The sequence below is a fragment of the Crinia signifera genome, chromosome 7 (assembly GCF_055691185.1).
Source record: "Crinia signifera chromosome 7, ASM5569118v1, whole genome shotgun sequence".
Taxonomy (NCBI): domain Eukaryota; kingdom Metazoa; phylum Chordata; class Amphibia; order Anura; family Myobatrachidae; genus Crinia; species Crinia signifera.
The window spans coordinates 146,650,092-146,670,571 of record NC_139223.1 but is presented as its reverse complement, the minus strand read 5'-3'; the positions used below and the strand labels follow the sequence as shown (position 1 = coordinate 146,670,571).

General features: G+C 41.5%; 1 protein-coding gene across 6 annotated transcripts in view; it reads right to left on the bottom strand.

The window, feature by feature from the left end:
* LOC146020648 (sodium channel protein type 2 subunit alpha-like) overlaps positions 1 to 20,480 on the bottom strand; it is a 203,990-nt gene that overhangs the window by 35,065 nt on the left and 148,445 nt on the right. For all 6 annotated transcript variants that reach the window (XM_083153915.1, XM_083153913.1, XM_083153912.1 and 3 more), the window contains exons 18-20: positions 13,169 to 13,292; positions 8,950 to 9,104; positions 5,309 to 5,482 (exon numbers count right to left, since the gene is read on the bottom strand). In XM_083153915.1, coding sequence (XP_083010041.1) covers positions 5,309 to 5,482; positions 8,950 to 9,104; positions 13,169 to 13,292 — 453 coding nt within the window. The remainder of the gene's footprint in view (positions 1 to 5,308; positions 5,483 to 8,949; positions 9,105 to 13,168; positions 13,293 to 20,480) is intronic.

Sequence of the window (20,480 nt, the reverse complement as noted above, 5' to 3'; positions counted from 1 at the left end):
GTTTACACGTTTTTTGCAAATCCGAGAGTGCCGCCTCATTCCTGTATCCTATATATATATATATATATATATATATATATACTATATATATATATGTGTGTGTGTGTGTGTGTGTGTGTGTGTATAATATATAATAATTTTATATATTAGTATCTGCTGAAGTTGTTTTCTCAAAAAGGCTCAATTAGTAAAAATCATTTAATTTCCTCAGATGTAAGGAATGATCACTTTTTGACTGGATTAGGGATAGTCAACCATGCATGAGGATATGCTCACAGGATGGCTTCCAAAAAAGGAATTGTAAGAGGTGGGAGAAGGGGAACAACCCCTGCTCTTGGGCATATTTTATCCTCTAAAAAGTATAAAATATTGACAATGACTCAAAAACAGCCAGTATGTTAATGGCTAACACCAAGTAGTACTAATGTAAAAGAAATACTGTATATACTGAATAAATATTAGCATAATGAAGAGTCAAAGGTCAGGCTAAAATCCATTAAAAAAATACTTTCAAAAATACCCCAAAACATAAGCAATTACAGTACATGTAAGGTTAATTACTTAAGACCAAGTACAAATTAGCTTTAAATAATTGAAAAAATCGGAACACCAATAACACGATGTATAGCAGACACAAAATATAACAATATAATCTATACAAATGTTTTAATATTCAAATGTCAATTTTTTTCTCTTAACAAATATATATATATAGTGAGGGGGAGAGGGCACTCCAGAATACCAATACAAAGAATCTGCCGGGGTGCAGCGCACAAGGGGTGTATATATATATATATATATATGTCAAAAACAATTGTGGGATGGCACAAGTACAATTGTCAGCTTTCAATTAGTACTTTGTGCACCTCTATTGGATGTCTTTAATAAAGTCCACAAAAGATGTCCAAAATAATTGTTTATTAAAAGTCTCTTTTCAATGGATATAAAGTTTTTTTCATAAAGATATTCAAAGTACATGAATCGCATGAAAACTTTTTATTCATTGAAAAAAGACTTTTAATAGACAATTCGGTACTTGTTTCCTAGCACGGCGCCCATCGCATACCATGGCATAACGTATGCCATGGTATGCGATGCGATATTCAGGTAAATGACCCGGAATGTACAATTAAATATTGCATAGCATCCCATGCCAGCAAATGGCATGCGATGCAATGCGATTTTTAATTGTACAACCACCCTGATGGGTGCTTACAATGTTAAATGTACCCCCATTGTCAAGGCTACCCCCACTAGCAATGGCAACCCGAAACGTGGCGAGCGCAGCGAGCCCGCGAGGGGTGGCGGTACGCGTTCTCCAACCTTTTCATACCCCCACTATCCACGTTGGCGTGGAGTTGATTTTAGATAGTGAGGCGAGCGCACCGAGCCCGAAGCGTGGCGAGCGCAGCGAGCCCCGCGCGGGGAAGCGGAATACATGTTAAGTAATCCCCCTTGCTGGGCTGGCTGTGCTCGCCACGCTTCAGGCTATGTAAAATCACTATGTAAAATCAACTCCACGCCGACGTGGATAGTGGGGGTATGAAAAGGTGGGAGGACGCGTACCGCCGCCGCTCGCGGGCTCGCTGCGCTCGCCACGCTTCGAGTTGGCGTTGATAGTGGGGGTGGCATTGACAATGGGGGTGCATTTAATATTTTAAGCACCCATTAGGGTGCTTGTACAATTAAAAATCGCATCGTATGCCATTATATTGCATGCAATGCACTGCGATGGAAATCGGGGGCGCAGTGCTAGGAAACAAGTACCAACAATTCTTATGGACATCTTTTGTGGACTTTATTAAAGACATCCAATAGAGGTGCACAAAGTACTGATTGAAAACTGACAATTGTACTTAGAGCCATCCCACAATTGTTTTTGACATTTGTTGTGTCTTGCCAACAGGGAATTTGTGGGTGAGGCAGCTATACCGAAAAAAATATATTATCTATTTGTACAATAACCAAACGAGAGTTAAGGGTCTGTCTTTTATCTAAGATATATACACACACACACTACTTTAACAAGAATCAAGTAGAAAACATCATCATAACAAACAAGAATAATATACACCTTTTGTTGTTTTTCTCTAATTTGCCCTCTCAGTGCATGGATACCCAGGGACACATTGGGCCAGATGCACTAAGCTTCAAAAGTGATAAACTGCAGATTGATAAACAACCAGCCAATCAGCTCCTGTCTGACATATCTCAAACACAGTCTGTGACATGGCAGGTAGGAGCTGATTGGCTTGCTGTTTATCACTCTCAATTGTATCCCTTTTGAAGCTTAGTGCATCTGGCCCATTGGGAGAAATTTACAAAGATGGGAGTTCTATTTCAGATGGACAACCATTACCATTGTATCTAACATCTTCTAGAAGGTGCTAAATACATAAGTAGATTCTGATTGGTTGCCCATAGCAACATCCCATGAGAAATAGAACTCCCATTTTAGTAAATTTCCCCATTAAGAGGTGGCAGCACCTCCATACACAACAATAATGACTGCCCCCAGCCTAATTTTATTATGTTCATTGATTGGTCCTAAGCCCTCATTTGAATATAGCCAATTTAATGAGATATTCAATCATTGCCGTATTTTTTGCCAGATGAAAAATGAAAATTATTAGCCAATCAGTATTCACTTACAGGAATTTTCACCCATGCTTTTTGGTTGGGTCAAAGCGACATGTGTGAAAACGGTTGCAAAAACGGTCAAAATAGCCAATTTGCCCATCCATGCATTTTTCACCAGTAATGGATTTTTTTTGCCCAGGCGAAAAATTGGCACTGAGATTGAATACCCCCATAAGACAATAATAAAAAAAAACACTTAATTTATTTTTAGATATGTATACATCTTTTCTAAGTAGCTTAGCTTACAGGATCAATATGTGCATGTCCTACATGGTACATTCCAACACAAACATCCAAGTGTGCCACTCCCAAACTAGTACCACCCCTTGCCTGATAGAAAATCCACCATTGAGCATACCATTTACTTAATATCTAACCAATAAAATGGCAAGACTGAATAAGTGATAGATCTGAAACACCTGGTGCCAACTCTACTGTATGTAGTGTTCGGATGTTTGGGTCTTAGTGACTGCCTTATAAAATCTACATATAGCTATACATATTAAGAGGGAAGCACAGGGGAAGAAGAGTCCAAAAATAGTCATGTCAAAGTCTGCATTTGTCTAAGGCAGCAAATGGCAGAGATCACTGATAACGTTATACATTTGTAGAGTATTCAATTCAAATCTACTTTCTGTATGCACTTAGTACACTCATGCACTGGTTGTCTTTGATTTTTTTTTCATTGCATATATTCACTGTGTCCCTGCAGAACAGACTTTTGACTCCCCAGCTGAAGGTAAAATCCTTTTTTCAGCAAAAACTATTAGCCAGTGATGAGTCCCTGGTTTGGCCCCATTTTTTTTTTCTAAACATAAATTGCTAGTTCTAACCATAAACTGTGGTCTATTTAGTCTATCAATATTAGAGGAAGTGCTCAGGCATACCATGAACCCAAAAGGTGGATTTAGTTATTCTCTACAAACCACTTAATCCAAGATTTCTGCTTTGGAGTTTGTTAAGCTTTCTGGCATTATGTCCAAGGTTAAAAACTAATGAACTGCTCATATCATATAATTGCAAACTGTTCTAAAATAATTATTTTTTAGTTACGTAGAGGATAATCTATAATATATTATCCTCACTACCTAAAAAGCCCAGAATAAATAATTATTTTTCATTTATCCTTTTAAAGAAAAATTGTATTTAAAAAAAAGTATGTAACATAAGCAAATACAGTTTAAAAATATGTGTGACTAGATTTACAAAATGTAAATTGAAATAAAGTAAACTTATGTGAAATAATTAAGAATTATAGGAAATTATGTCTGTTTTGTTTTGCAATGGCCATTTCTCCTGTATTTTGCCAAAGGTGAGAAGTCTAATCTGAGCTTGACTAAGGCCCTTATTAAGATCTGATCGCAGTACAAATTTCCTCTCAAAATGGGCGAAACCATGTGCAATGCAGGGGGGGGGGGGATGAAATATGTATAGAGAGAATTACATTTGGGGGAGTTATTTTGTTTCTGTGCAGGGTAAATACAGGCTGCATTATTTTTACACTACAATTTAGATTTTAGTTTCAACACACCCTACCCAAATCTAACTCTCTCTATACATGTTACATCTGCCCTACCTGCAGTGCACATGGTTTTGCCCATTTTGAGAACAAATTTGTACTGCCATCAGATCTGAATCAGGGCCTAAATCTGTACAGTTTATGGTGAAAATTTTGTATAAACTTACATGAACTAACTCATGTTGGCAATATTATAGAATAGAATGCAGTGAAGGCAAACAAAACTACAGTACATACCCTAGATACCAACACAACCTGAAATTATGTAGTGAAGAGATCAACATGCAAAGCAAATATACATATAATCAGAAAGTTCTACAGTAATAGTCAGGGCTATTTTTCAGTAGGCTCCAGCAGGAACTGAGGCCCTTATTCTAGTTCACTCTTTCTGACAAAATATTTCTTAGATGGACAAAACCATGTGCACTGCAGGTGAGGCAGGTGTTACTTGTGCAGAGATAATTAGATTTGGGTGGGGTTTTACACCTGCCTCACCTGCAGTGCACATGGTTTTGTCCATCTAAGAAATATTTTGTCAGAAAGAGTGAACTAGAATAAGGGCCTCAGTACCTGCTGGAGCCTACTGAAAAATAGCCCTGGTAATAGTACTAAAGTTAGTTCAAAACTAAAACAGGTGAGCCACACCAACTACACTCCCACACACAGGCCAGGAGTTATCAGAATGCAACCGGGGACTAGACGGGTACAGTAAAGTATAGCAGCAATGCATCTCCCCCCCCCCCCCCATCACCACCACACTCCTGTGCCACCAAGCTTCCTTTGGCTGTCTATTATCCTATCCGCTGACTAAAGAGTCTGAGGTTGGGCAGTTAGCTTGCCAAAAGAATTTGGTTGGCACCGGAGTACAGGGGGTGGACTGACCCGTCACTGCTTTCCTGTTCTGCACCTGACTGATCGCCAGTGGCTTCCCAGTGACTCCCAGTCCATGAATAGGTTGTAGTTGGTGTGACTGATATACTTATGACTCAATTGGGAATGCAGTATGCTATATCAATTAGCAATTATAAAAACCATGTCATTATTTAATTAAACTAGGATCAAGATTTATACAGTAAAGTTTTTACTTTCATTAAAGGCACTTGGTGTAATAAAATAGCATATATATCAATGTATATTATTAATACCTACATCTACAATCAGGAAGTCAAGCCAGCACCAGGCATTGGTGAAATATTTGGCAAATCCGTATGCCACCCATTTCAGAAGCATTTCAAGTATAAAGATGTATGTGAAGACTTTATCAGCATATTCCAACATAATCTTAATTGTTTTCCTCTGTTCAATATAAATGTCTTCAAAAGCCTAAAATGTATAAAGAAAATTTAAGCATTTCAAATTAGCAGAATAAAATGTACATGTAATGTACACATATAAAGTAATATAAAACATTAAATGAATGTAAAAAAGGAAAATACAACATTATTTGTAAAAAAGGAAAATACAACATTATTATGCAAGAAATGATATGCCTAACTGGGTTTTCTTTTGGATTCATTAATATATGTTTTTTTTATGTTCAATAGCTAAGGAAAATCAAATCAAACAAATCTCAAACAATATTAATATCCATAGTTTAACCAATGGTTTTATATTTGCCCAGTGTATTTTTCTATTTCTCCCAAGTACAGGGATACAATAATATCTCACAGTGTAAATAAATTATTTACAGCAGGGGTTCCCAATCTTTTTTGAATCACGGCACCCTAGAGTATCAGAATTTTTTCAGAATTTTTTCACGGCACCCCTAGGCCAAAAAAGATAGGGTTTATATGCAATTCTTAGGGTCAGTTATGTGGTAAAGGGCAGGATTTGCTTCTGTTTGTACACATTTTATGACTGGCAGCCACCAGCACTTATTTTGCTCATAAATAATTAACCATTAATAGTTGGAGTTGGTCCTGGACCACCAACTCAGGGCATCCCTGCAAGTGTTCCAAGGCACCCCAGGGAGCCACGGCACACAGTTTGGGAACCACTGGATTTACAGTCTTTATTTAAATTTAATTCAAATCCATATTTCACAATTTTTTTTTTATTTACTAACTTTAGATCCAGACATTCCAATAGGTCCTCCCCATTGAAAAAAAAAAAAAAAACGAATAAACCCATTGCTTACAAAATCAATGGGAAATGGCATGGGAAATCTACAGTAGTTTAAGTCCCTGGCATATCTATAACAGGTGCAGTGTAGTGCCCAGAGTCTGATGCTCTGCCAGCTAGGGAGGAGGGGGCCCGGACCAAGACTGCCAAAGGGCTTCCTCTCGATGCTCCCCTGGTTCAAGTATTCCCAAAAGGTCTACTGTCAATGAATCCAAAAGAATATTTTAAATTACAGCAGGTGATGTCATCACTGGCATTTCCTTTTACAGTGCAAAAGCATTTTGCTATTATTGCATTATACAAATGGCATTTGACGGTGCACTGCTTTGCTGTAGCTGGAAATCTCCGAAGCTCATCGCTGCCTTTCCCCCACAAATATCATTAATATGCATAGAAGGTGAGATGCAAGTTGTCTGTTATCCATTATGCTATTAAAAAAACATCAATAGCGAAATAGCAGGGCAAAGTGATTTCCATCCTCCGACTGAAAGTACTCTCACCATAATTCCTATACTAGTTTCCATATCCATGAAAACATTTCTGCTACAAAATGAGTAAGCCATTTGCTCTTCTATGGATATATGAGAAATTATTAAAACAGAACCCTGGTAATTAGACACATACAGTGATTTGTTTGTGCAGCAGCGATAAATCGCTGGGTGCACTCTCTCGTGTTCAGCCTTCAAATGGTCACTGGTCGCAGGAGCTTGCGTTTCCCTCTGTGGCTCCCTCGGCAGAGTCTCCTGTTCATCAGAGACCATCTCAGGTCGCTGAGGAAAACTGAACACTGAGCAATATATTGCACCGTGTGTACACAGCTTAAGTGTTCATCATTTCAGAGGTGGCAATATCTTGGCACTGTATTGCCTAATACAGATGGGGCTTGGCCCATCTTTGCAGGGCTGGCGTTTCTAACGCCAGCCCCGCCATTCCCGTCAGGGGGCTCGCACGAGACGCTCGCGCACCCCCTGGCAACGGAGCCTGCCTCCGGTCCCCGCCGCCTCCCCTGCCATCGCCGCAGGTACCCCTCGCCGCCCTCCTAACCCTGCCCGTCTTCCTGAAGCGGAGACGGGCAGGGACACGCAGTGTCCCCGCCAAGTGACTGGGACATGCGTGCTTGTGAGACGCACGCGCGTCCCAGTTCAGTGTAGCCCCTGTCCGCCGGCACTCGCAAGCAGGGAGGGTCTGGCGAGCCCAGGCCAAGGATGGCAGGGGCTACATTGGGGCTACATCTGTAGATTATAAATCCTTCCCTCACATTCATCTGTCCTTGTCCCATTTTTATATACAACACTGCTGGTTCATTCACTTTGCTGTAATATAAATCTTTAAAGTGATGAGAAATTAGAGCTACCTTTATAACAAATATTTGCTTTCCAATGAGTTGGTGTTCTTGTGGCTTCTTGTACTACCTCTACACCTGCTCACTTAGACTTAGTTAAGTACATCTTTAATATACTGAAATACTGTCCTGCCACCCCATCTATCTTGTTCTGCTGTCTTTTGTTCTGTAAAGCCTGCCTCGTCTTTTGCACAGTTCCACCAACTAGTTTCCTCACTCATAAGTTAACATGCATTCATGCATGTATGCCTGTCAGAGGGTTTAAGCAAGACCTAGGAAACTGCACCAATGCTGTATTTGGCATTCGGCATGCAGCCTAGAGAGTCCCCATCTGGAGCATCTTAGGACACTCTCAGCACTTTGCCAAAGGACCTATCAAGACGTTCTTAGGACACTCAACTTTTATTGGTCCTGATAGTAAGCCACCACGGAGCCACCTACAATGTTCTACTGGTTCTGCCCCTTAATTCCTAGTCCTAGTGACTTGTTCGGCCCCTTCATTGCGTCTCTATGACATGTTTGGTGGGGATATGGTCATATTGTCGACACAGTTGGATCGACAGGGTTCTAGGTCGACATGGATAAAGGTCAACAGGTGTCTAGGTCGACATGGGACTAGGTCGACATGGGTTAGGTCGACAGGTCGCGAGGTCAACGTGGATTTTTTCACTGTTTTTTGAGCCGACATGTGCTTACAGGCGGTATTTCGTGCCCTACCATCCACTAGGGCGTGGTGTAAGAATAAAATAGTGTGTCAAACACAGTGAGGCACCGTGCCCAAAGCATGGCGAGCGAAGATAGCCATGCAAGGGGCTGCGGTTGACTTCCAACTGTGTCCATATCTACTGTGTCGACATTCGTGTAAAAAAACAGTGAAAAAACCCATGTCGACCTTGTACCATGTCGACCTAGACACCTGTCAACCTTCACCCATGTCGACCTAGAACCCTGTCGACATTGCTGCCTGTTGACCTAACGGTGTCGACCTAATGACTGTCGACAGTCTGGTCGACAATACAATCCACACCCGTTTGGTGATGGGCTTCAACACAAATACTTACATAACTAAAAAACACAACTGAACTAGTAAAAAAATGTATTTTATTCTATCAGGCTTATCATGCTGGTGAGTTGTTATGTTGATTGACTTGTACCCTTTCAATGATAGCAATAAACATGTAAACTAGTCACTTACTGAGCATAAAACTTCAATGGTTATAAACACATTTGCCAAAAAAAATTGATTATACTACAATGTTATTCAACACGATAAGTCAGTTTCTAATGTAGAACTGTTGTTACACAATACCAGGTGAATTGCACTTACCAGTGCCCCGCTGCTAAGCAGAATCATGAAGATAATGAAAGTCTCAAACCAGTTGTGCTCTACTATCCGGAAACATGTTTTCCTTAGGTTCCACCATTGCTTTCCTCGCCCTTCTAAAGTACTGACATCACAAATTGGGAACTTTTTGATGCACCCTGCAAACATGAAGAGACAAGGAACACATAATTCTATATATATAAATAGGTACTATTACAGACAATCTTCTCAAGAATATCCTCTCATTGTTAAGGTTTCCTAAACAGATAGCTATAAAACTATATACAACCAGTGCTATTTTTGCAGAAAAATAGGTTCAGGAACTGTGGGTAATGTCCCCCAGGACTTCCATGATGTCTTCTATGCTTTTCACCCAGTGGCTGGCAGCATTTAAGATGTTTTACATGGCCACTGCCCATCCAGGACTACCATGCCATCTTCTATGCTTTCCACCCAGTGGGCGGTGGCGTTTAAGCTCTTTTGCATGGCTGCTCCACTTCCAGGACTTTATTGGCATCTAGTATCTTCAGGAACTCTTAATTGCTCCTCCACCATCACACTACCTCATGCTGGATAATATTAGTTAATGCAATTGGGTCCCAACTGTTGGACCCCCATTCCAAGTAAGACAATAGGCACTCGCCAAAGCAAAGAATTGCTGTGTTATTGCTATGCTGCTTTACTACCGTTGTCCTGAAGACAATCCCTATATGGATTGAAACGTTGACTTGGCTACGTGAACTATGAATAAACCTTATTTTATATGGATGCTTTGGTGGGTGCCCATCCCCTTACTTTCTGTATACTGGATACATAAATCTTTAGTGGAGCACCCCTCAGTTTTTCATTTATTTATTTATTAAGGGTGCGGACACTCTAGATAATATATATATATATATATATATATACATATATACACATGCATACATATATTGGTGTGTGCAGGGGTGGGGGCACCAATATTTATCTTGCCTCTTGAATAGTAGCATGACCTAACTTACAGTCGCAATGTCCCATTGGGAAATCCAAATAAAACATTATGGGGGAGATGCTGGGCTGCGTCTCACGTCACATGACGTATTGTTGCTAGTTGTATGTGTACACATAGGGGGAAATGTAATAGGGTATGAGAATCAGAAAGGGAGAGATTTTGTGAGTTTTCCCATTTTTTTTTACAGCGGAAACTATTTACACTGCAAAACCAGGTTGATTTTAACATGTGATTGATTACCACAAAATATCTCCTACTACATTCCCGGGTGTTCAATCCTGGGTCCTCACTGTCGGTACGTCCCGTTTTTGGGCTGCTTGCCAGTTTATCGGCAAACAGGATTCAATGTCCCACCTGCTGATCAGCAAAAGGGGGCGTGTCTGCAAAAACAGCTATGGATTGTCGTGATCCGGCCGTGATCTCGACAATCCGTTGCCGTTTTCGGCAAAACAGGCCGAACTACTTTTAAAGTCGGGAACTATAGCACTGAATAGGCACCCAGCACTTTTCCCCCTGTCGGAAATAGCGGCGAGGAGTGAATACACACTAATTTCCAGGGCCGGTGCTAGGGTGTGTGGCGCCCCCCTGCAAACTAAAATTTTGTGCCTTCCCTTCCATAGCACATAAAGGGACAGCTTGTGCTACAAAAAAAGGTTTTGTTAGAGTACCTCTTCCCCGTTTGCTGGAAGAGAAACAGTGGAGGAGTAGCGTAGCGCTGTGAAGTAGTGGCGGGGGTCAGCACGGCAGCAGAATTAGAATTTTTTTTAAACACTGGCCAGATCTCTGAGAGAGCACAGCCATTCAGAGGGTCACTCAGTGTTTTCAACTGTTTATTCAAATTTTGCGGCTGCCGCTGACTCCTTCTGCCCACTAGCACTACTTAACAGCGGTACGTTACTCCACCCTTTTAAGTCCAGAGACCCTTATGTCCCCAGCACTGACTGAATAGTCCCAGTGCACATGGTGCCATGACTACCCTGACTGCTTAGAACCTCAGTCACATGGTAACTTAAGGTGCCCATACACGATGCGCGCTCCCGTGGGCATCTCATCGTACAGTACAAAAAGTATGTGCTGCACATACTTTTTGTTCTGCCTTCTGATCTCATTGCAAGCATATCGCGTTTCAATGCAATGTGATCCAGCCCAAAAAGGGTGCGATCGTCACACCTTGTATGGGCACCTTTAGACTCACTGACTGCACTAGGTGCCATGACCCATAACTGGCAAAGGTGAATTTAAAAAGCACCGTTGCTGTATGCCTATCTTCCTCAGCGCCACTGTGCACTACAAGATGACATATTTTAGCAGCATCCTATAAAGAGATATCGAGAGAGACAGGCAGAAATAGATAGTATAGACAAAAAGAGAGTGAGAGGCAGGCAGGCAGAGATAGATTATATATATATATATAGATATAGTACACTTACCCCCCCCCCCACTGCGGAAGGAGTCCAAACCGGCACACGAGTAGTGAATAAAAAAGATGTGGTTTATTCCATAAGTACAAGAGTTATAACAGCGGTCCCGACAGCTGTTTCAACTGGGTCCTACCAGTCTTCATCAGGGGCCCCTGATGAAGACTGGTAGGACCCAGTTGAAACAGCTGTCGGGGCCGCTGTTATAACTCTTGTACTTATGGAATAAACCACATCTTTTTTCTTCACTACTCGTGTGCCGGTTTGGACTCCTTCCGCAGTGGGGGGGTAAGTGTACTGTATTACTATTATGGACCAGGCACCGAATGCTACTGTTTAAATGATTGGAGTGCCGCCCTGTTACCCAATCCCTTATATATATATATATAGATATATATATATATATATATATCTATATATATATATATATATATAGAGAGAGAGAGAGAGGCAGGCAGAGATATTATAGAGAGAGAAACAGGCATGCAGAGATAGATTATATATATAGAGAGAAACAGGCAGGCAGAGATAGATTATATAGAGAGAGAGAGACAGGCAGGCAGAGACAGAGAGAAAGAGAGAGAGATTGATAGATATAGACATACAGACACACATAAAAACAAACTCACTCCTCAAGCAGCTCCTCCTCGGTAGGGTCCCGGGCCATCTCTCACCACCACCACTGATAAGGGCAGAGCTACAGTAGTACAGTGGGATCACATAGGGGCATCTAGTGGCTCCTGGCAGTACTGCAGTTAAGCAGAACTTTGGAGCCATGCTATGCAGATTCGCAATCTTCTGCCTCCCCCAACCCTCCTGCAGGCAGGACATCAGCAGCGTGGGTAAGTGCTTCATTTTGCGCTACTTTCTGTCATGCTGCGTAACAGGCAGCGGCAGCCGGCAGGAGCAGGGTGCAGAGCAGAGATAGCGCCTCTACTGGTCAGCACCTACCTGCTTTGCATCCCTTGCTGAGCGGGTTCCGCCGGCCCTGCTAATTTCTTAATTGATTAAAATCCAACTTGATAACTATTTTTGTTTCTTTTGCCATAATAAACTGCCTCACCAGAGACTGATGACAAATGACTAGCTGCGAAAAATTATGCCTGTGTTAGCTGCTTCTGTTTGGTTGCTTAGACTTCCCTGTCCAACCAATCACAATTTACAAGTACTGTATGTATTTAAAGGAACATGAGGTTAGATCTTTCTGCAACATTTATACAGCACATTTTTTCATTCTTTTGACATTTATATCTCCCCATATCAAAGCAAACTTTTACTTTGTGAAGGATCCACCCTAGTACCGAGAGTAAACAATGTAATTGTGCGCTTCTGAAATGACTTGAACATTGTGCCAAACTGCCAATCACAGAAACATGTCCCTGCTGACATTGTGCCATGCTAGGATTAACCCGCACAACGCCAGCATTAGGAAACGTGATAACGGATGATGCTCCATGTGCAGCTGAACCATTCTGTACTATATTATAGCAACTGCAATTTACATGTTGAGTGACAAAAATATCAAACTGTTCACTGAAAGAATACTGTGGATTTTGTATTCCTTTCAAACAATATTTTTCTTCTATTTAATTTATATGTTGCATTCAGTGATTTCCCTTATGTTATAATTGTGGTACCACTTGGTGAAAGGTATTAATCACATGGAGGGTAATTATTATGGTTCTATAATACACCTATTGATATTGGAAATGGCTAATTGAGAGATTAGTATTTTTGTTCTGTTGGTGAATGCATGGAAAACGTTAAGAAAATAAAGGTGGAGAGCGATATTGTCACAGCTTGGTATCATTACCTTCTGTAAAGCACGCCTCTGGCTCCATGATATCCTCTGTCTCCACTACAGCTGCCGGTTCTCCTTCCACCACCGGCCTTATATCAACTGTACTGCCTTCTGATGAGCTTGATAGGGTCAGTTTCTGCAAAATAAGTGCTTCTTTATCAATCATTATGCATTATGAAAGAAAACACGAATGATACAAGATAAATGTACCCATTAAAAGTACTCAATAGAAAATATATTCAGCCATTTTGAGGGACAAATCCTTAATAATTCTGCAATTAGCTAAAAACTAGTACATACTTGAAAATTGACCCTTTGAGTGCCAACATCTCTGTGAGAGATGTTTAAAATATCTGCTAAAAATGCCATCGTCGCTCGCATTTGTAGTATAAATACAAATGAAAAAATGTTGTGTAATAGGGTAAACATTACAGGTCACTATGATTAATAAAAATGTTTGCTTGGCAATGTTCACACCTATTTTGACAAATTTACTTTGCACTCTATGGGGGGTATTCAATCCCCTGCCACTATTTCTGAGGGGGGAAATAGCGGTGGCTGCCTATTCAATGTTGTCTTTCCTGACAGCATTGAACAGGCATCTAGGCAAAACAAGCCACACTTTAAAAGCAGTCGGGCTGGTTTTGCCAAGAACGGCTGCGGATTGTCAAGCTCACAGCCGGATCTCGACGATCCATTGCCATTCTCCCGGCCACGCCCCATTTTCAGCATTCGAAACATTGAATCCCACCTGTGGAGATGCAGTCGAGCGGACCGAGAACGGCCCGACAGTCATGACCCGTGATTGAATACCCCCCAAAGGGTTAAAGCAGTGGTTTCCAAACTGTGTGCCTAGGGTTGGTGGACCAAAATCAATTCATATTATTTATGGTCAATGTACCAGGCAAAAACCAGTGCTTGTGGCTGCCAATCATAATATATGTGGACAAACAGAATCAAATCCTGTCCCTCACCAGGGGCCTTATTCTAGTTCACTCTTTCTGACAAAATCCTTCTTAGATGGACAAAACCACGTGCACTGCAGGGGGGCAGATGTAAAATGTGCCGAGAGAATTAGATTTGGGTGAGTTATTTTATTTTTGTGCAGGGTAAATACTGACTGCTTCATTTTTACACTGCAATATAGATCTAAATTTGAAGTAAAACACCACCCAAATCTAATTCTCTCTGCACAAGTAACATCTGCCCCACCTGCAGTGCACATGGTTATGTCCATCTAAGAAGGATTTTGTCAGAAAGAGTGAACTAGAATAACCCCCCAGATGACTGACATAAACACAATGCACTTAAATTAATATATTTTTTTCTGAATTTCTCGATAAGAAGCATTTGGCCTAGGGGAGCCTTGAAAATATTTTGATGCTCTAGGGCGCCGTGATTCAAAAAAGTTTGGGAACCCCTGGGTTAAAAAGATTAATTAATACTGGTAAATTACACACCACATAAATTCTTAGGAACAATTTAGATTATTAGAGGGCATATTTATTAAAGCTTGGAGAGAGAGAATTGTAAAACGCAACGGACTATGCTGTGCTATATAAGAAACTGTATACAAATAATTAAATAAAGTGAATAGAGATTAAGGGGAACATTTACTAAAGTTTATAAAAAAGGAAAAGAGTGGACGTTTCCCACAGCAACCAATCAGATTCCGTGTAGATTTTCTAGGATGCAATAGATAAATAATAGACATAATCTGATTGGTTGCTATGGGCAGCATCAACTATTTTCAGTTTGAGAAGCTTTAGTAAATTTAGCCCAAAGTATCAGCCAATCAGCTCCTAACTTTATTTTTTTTATAAATAGCCTGGGAAATTACAGATAGGCACCAATTTGTTGGCACGCTGTCAAGTCGTTGCTGAATCTCCCACTAGGACTTTTTGGGTCTCATTCTGGGCGGGATGTATTACAACACATCCCCCCCCCCCCCCCCCACTGCAGCGATGCTGTCGCATATGCCTTAACATCTGCGACTAGCATCCCAATGCGGTGACAGAGGCTCCCGCGATACCTCTGATGTGGTGTGGTCTCCCATTACATCCCTGGGCTTCTCCCTGTACAGGAAGCAGCTGTCTCCGGCGCCTCCTCCTCCCCCCGGCTGTGTTGCTAGGGGGAGGAGAAGTTTGACAGAAGTGTATGCTGGGGAGGAGGAGTGGGGACGGCAATAAGGCGGCTGGCAATAAGAAGCCCATAGGCCTCTATAGCAGGCGTGTCCAAACTATGGCCCTCCAGCTGTTGTGAAACTACACATCCCAGCATGTCTTGCCATAGTTTTAGCACTCCCTAATAGCAAAACGGTTGCAAGACATGATGGGACTTGTAGTTTCACAACAGCTGGAGGGCCATAGTTTGGACATGCCTGCTCTATAGGGTATCGCCACCCAAAGGTGAAGACACAGTGGCTACATACATTTGGAAATACGGAAAACCCCCGAAAACGGGGGTTTTACTGCTTTTTCGCTTAGCACATCCCGCCCTCTGAGAGGAATGCAACTGCATCTAGATAAGTGAAAATGAGCAACAACAAGAAAAATAACAATTTGCAAGCTACAGTATGCAGAGTATGTGCATGGAACTTATGTTTTAGTTTTGGTCTTGATAAAACGACACATAAGAATCTTGGTCAGATACAGATTTTGCCATTATGCCATTTTTGAAATCCAAAACTTGACTTGAATCTGGATTTAGTTCAGATCAGATCTCCGGACTCTGGACAGTGCTTTGATCCAGAGCCACAAATTTGGGTGGATTTAGACTTCCGGAGCACCGAACCACGCTTCACTAATGCAGAGCTGGACACAAATGCAAGATGCAAACAAATCAACATAGATATCAAATGAACCTCGCTCCTAAATGACTGAAAGAGAAGTGCCGGGAATATAACAGGAGGTAAGGCTCCACTGCAGGCACAAAAGATGCCACATAACAAAGTACTGTACACAATTTATATCAGGGTTGCCGACCCTCCCGGAATTTGCGGGAGTCTCCTGAAAATCGGGTCCCCCTCCCGGCCCCCCGGAAGGGTGGGCAACCCTCCCGGAATCAGGGGGACCCCCACTGAGCCACCCCGATCGCAGCATTTAAATGCCACAATCCGCGGGTCTCAAAGGAGGGAGCAGAGCTAAAATGGCACAACCGTATCCCCATGGAGATTAGTTATTTCGGCTATTTGCCGAAATGGGGGCGGGGCTTAATGACGTCACCATTAAGCCCCGCCCCCAAACTCATAATGAACTATTCCTCTCCGGGCTTCTACCGGAGAGGATTTTTTGCAAGTCGGCAACCCTGATTTATATACATTACAGTATGGATGGAAGGAGTAAATAAAAAGTACCTAAGTGACTTGGAGTTTGTTAAAATGCAAATCAAACAATATACAAATAGCATTTGAACTTTTTTAGTATCCACACAAATAAACATAACAGCAGCCTTCCCTTTCTCACAGTAGGAAATGGCTGTTCAGTTCACTGTGACTTTTTTTTATATCACAGCATTCACATTTGCATAATGTTTTGTGTCATACAGATGTGTCCACGTACATCTGGGACCTTATTCAGGTAAGTGATCACTGGTCATACGCAAGTTTATTAAGAGCAAGCTGGCGTTTGAGGGTGGTAACTGGCCGTGTCAGGGAAGACACAGATGTGCCCAAGTGTTTTAGGGAAGGCGTGTGGCATCAGCTCCAGTCCAAACAAGCCTATTTCTAACTATCACAGCCACCTAGTAAGTCCTGGACTACACACAGACTGCAACCACTGGGAAAATCACTTGATGTTGAGCATCTTCCGAATAGATTTGCAGATATTCACCAGTTCGGCAGGCTTGCACAGGATGGGATTTCCCTTCAGCTCTGAATCACATTAGCAGTCTGATCTAGCAAGTCTATTCTATTTGCTCATATCATAGAATAGTATAAGCTATTGTATATATCGGCAGTAGTACACTGCAGTGAAGGATATTGCCATTATATAGTCTAAAAGTGTAAAACAGATGTTTGCATGTCTTGTCATTTGCAACTGCTGCATTTTTTTATCCCTTTGCTGCTGTGAATTTTCTCATCCTTTCTACACTCATCATATTCCATCCTCAATATCACCGATTTTTTTATGTGATGCCCGCACAAATGATTTTTTTGGTTTTATGAAAGTTGAATGGAGATCTTCCTCTATCCCTGAACTCGATAATTTTTTTATAGGTAAGGAGGTTTTGCCTGGTGATCACACTTATCACTAGACAATATTCTCTATGGGGTGCATGGTGTTTAAAAAGGAGGACTCCCCCTCTTTCCGAAAAGAGTGTAATCATCTTTCTAGATATTAGGTTTGGGAAGTCAGTACAGTATAAATTAAAGTCTTTCCTCCCAATTTTTTCATTTTTTTTCTTTTCAAAAGCAACACACCGACAACACTCAAAGCGCCAGGTGTCCCCAAATCAGTCATTATGATTGATGAGGGAAAGGTAAACACCTTTATTTCAATACAGCCCATTGGTGTAAAATATGAGTGGGGCTAGTTGTACAGATGTAGCGCCTCTCTTATTTGCAGAAGCAGGCGATTCCAGGGGGCGTGCGCCCCGTGGCAATGGAGCTCCCCGCCGACATCCACCGCCTGTCCCGCCGACGCAGATGGCCCCCCTCGCCACCCTGACCCCCACCCCCCTAACTCTGCTCATCTCCCTGAGACTAAGAGACTCAGTCTAATGGAGTCCCTCTCTGCCGGCTCTCGCCAGCGGGGATATTCTGGCGAGAGCTGGACAACAATGAGTATATCCAGTGGATGAGTTCCATTTGTCCTTTGCAGCAAAGGGGTAAAAAGTAGCAAAAGTAGCAAAATAATTACGTTTGGGGATATACAAGCACCTGTAATGTATTGTTAGCTAGGTTAGGGGTTATGGTATGGAATTATTAAACCATTGGGTGACATACAGTAACATTGTTTACCATCACCAAGCTGTATCCTCTGACATGTTTTGAGAAAGTTTAGTTTGGTTTAAAGTTATAATATGTATCTCGATACCAACAGAAAGAATGTAAAGATTGTGAAAGGATCTGTTGTTGTTGGCCAGTATTTTATTGAGAACAAAAGGTTCAGATGTACTTTATGAAAGTTTAATGCAGATATGAAAGTATAAAGTTCTAGAATCTATGGGTTTCCCGACTCAGCCAGGCGGTGCATTGAGAGTGGGAAATCCCATGTTAAAAGTGCACTCTCTTGGGGGCTTAATGCACACGGTTGCAGCTTCTAATTTAATTGCTCAGGGCAGAGTAATTTGCTGCTGGTAAAGCCCATGGCTAATTGAACCTGCCCCTTGAAATCTTGTCTTATTATTATAATTTTTTATTTATATAGCGCCACCAATTTATGCAGCACAGAACAGACAATTGGAGCTCTCAGTCTAGGTCCCTAACAAACAAATGTACACACACACATACATATGTTAATTTGGACACAATCCAATTAAAACAGAAAATATAAATGCCTGTAATCGTTTTACCCATGTTATACATGGTGCCAGCTTTATGGCCATTAAGGTCATGGGGTAAATTAATGGTATGCGGACAGCATCCCGTTGGGCAGGAACGTTCAATATACCAATGCATCCCAACTGCAATCGGAATTGCATGATGATGATGCTGATGTTGGAATACCAACAGCCAACATCCCAAACGTATGTATGCCGTGGTAGGTTAGGGTCAGGCTGGGAAGGGGGGGGGGGGTTAGGTTTAAGAAAAAGTGTGGGGACTTAGGGCTAAACTGTGGGAAGGGATGGGGAAGGTTAGGGTTAGGCTTCAGGAAAGAGGGGGGGGGGGCTAGGTTTAAGCACCAACAAGGGGAGGGGGAGTTACGGTAATGCTGCTGCAAGGGAGGGTTAGCGGGGTAGGGGGAGAGGGCTAAGGTACATATGTAGCCCCTGCCCGGACTGTTAATATTGTGATGCCGGATTCGTTTTTGTGATGGTAAGATTCCTGACTACCAAGATATCGCATCCCAATGTAATACGGTGCGAGAAGCTAAATTTGCAAGAATACACATATCTCCTCCACTCTCTCACACCCTACTATATGTATCCCCATTTATGTATTGTGGACGAATTATAAAGACTGTTGTTATCAGAGCTAACAATAATAAACTACAAATCTGTGTGTATGTCGAAAATAAATTGGGGATGTCAGATTTTTATCAAAATATTTCTTAGCACCGATAGCAAAAGAATATAATTAAGCTGCACCACCAATATGTTTTTGGTGGGTGGCAGGGAATCAGAGCACCCATTGTAAACTCATGCAATCATGGGGGGAACATACAAAACTAAGGACAGATAGACCATGGGGAGTATTCCGTCTTAGCCAAGTTTTTCACCAGGTGAAAAAAACGGCAAAGATTTGCCTTTCAGTATTCAGTCACAGGCATTTTCGACTGTTTTTGAGTACATTTCTCCCAACCAGTTAATATTTTTCAACTGCCAGTTTTTCACCTAGCGAAAATTTCGTCTGGGATTTAATATGGGCCTATGACTGGGAATAGAACTCATAAACTCAGCAAATGTACTGCTAATCAGAGTTATTCTGGTTCACTCCTTCTGGCAAATTCCTTCTCAAATGGACAAAACATGTGCACTGCAGGTGGGGTAGATGTTACTTGTTCAGAGAGAGTTAGATTTGGGTGGGGTTTTACTTTAAAGTGAGATCTATATTGCAGTGTAAAAATAAAGCAGTCAGTATTTTCCCTGCACAGAAACAAAATAACTCACCCAAATCTAATTTGAATAACCACCTAAGTCCTTTAGTTAAAAAGAGCCCAGGAATTTCCTGTACAGTGGCCAGTTGTCAGCCAGGTGTTAGCCAGGTGTTGGGGGTACTGGGAGATTCCAAGTGCAAATGAAGAAAGAAACCGGCTTACTAAAAAGCTGTTTCTACTGCAAGACGGGTCATCTCTTAGCTGCAGACTATCTTCCCTGAACCTTTGTTGCACGTTACAAGGTACGTTATGTGGTTAGTGTTTGGGACATATTGCTAATGACAAGTGAACCATTCTGAGTACAACTGTCTGTACATTAGGTGATTTACAGTGATTGCTAGAGGTGCTACACAAAGGTATGGCAGATCTATTTTTGTGCCTTTATCTGCTGTACAGCAAGAAATGTAAATGAAGAAATGTGTCTAGAAGTCAGATAAGAGATAAGCCAGACACGACAGGACATGGTAGAAGAATATAACATGATTTGAACTATAAGGGAATACTGAAAGGAAGAGATACTGAAATGAAATGTATTTGATTACGTTAGAGTCCATCGTTGTGCAATG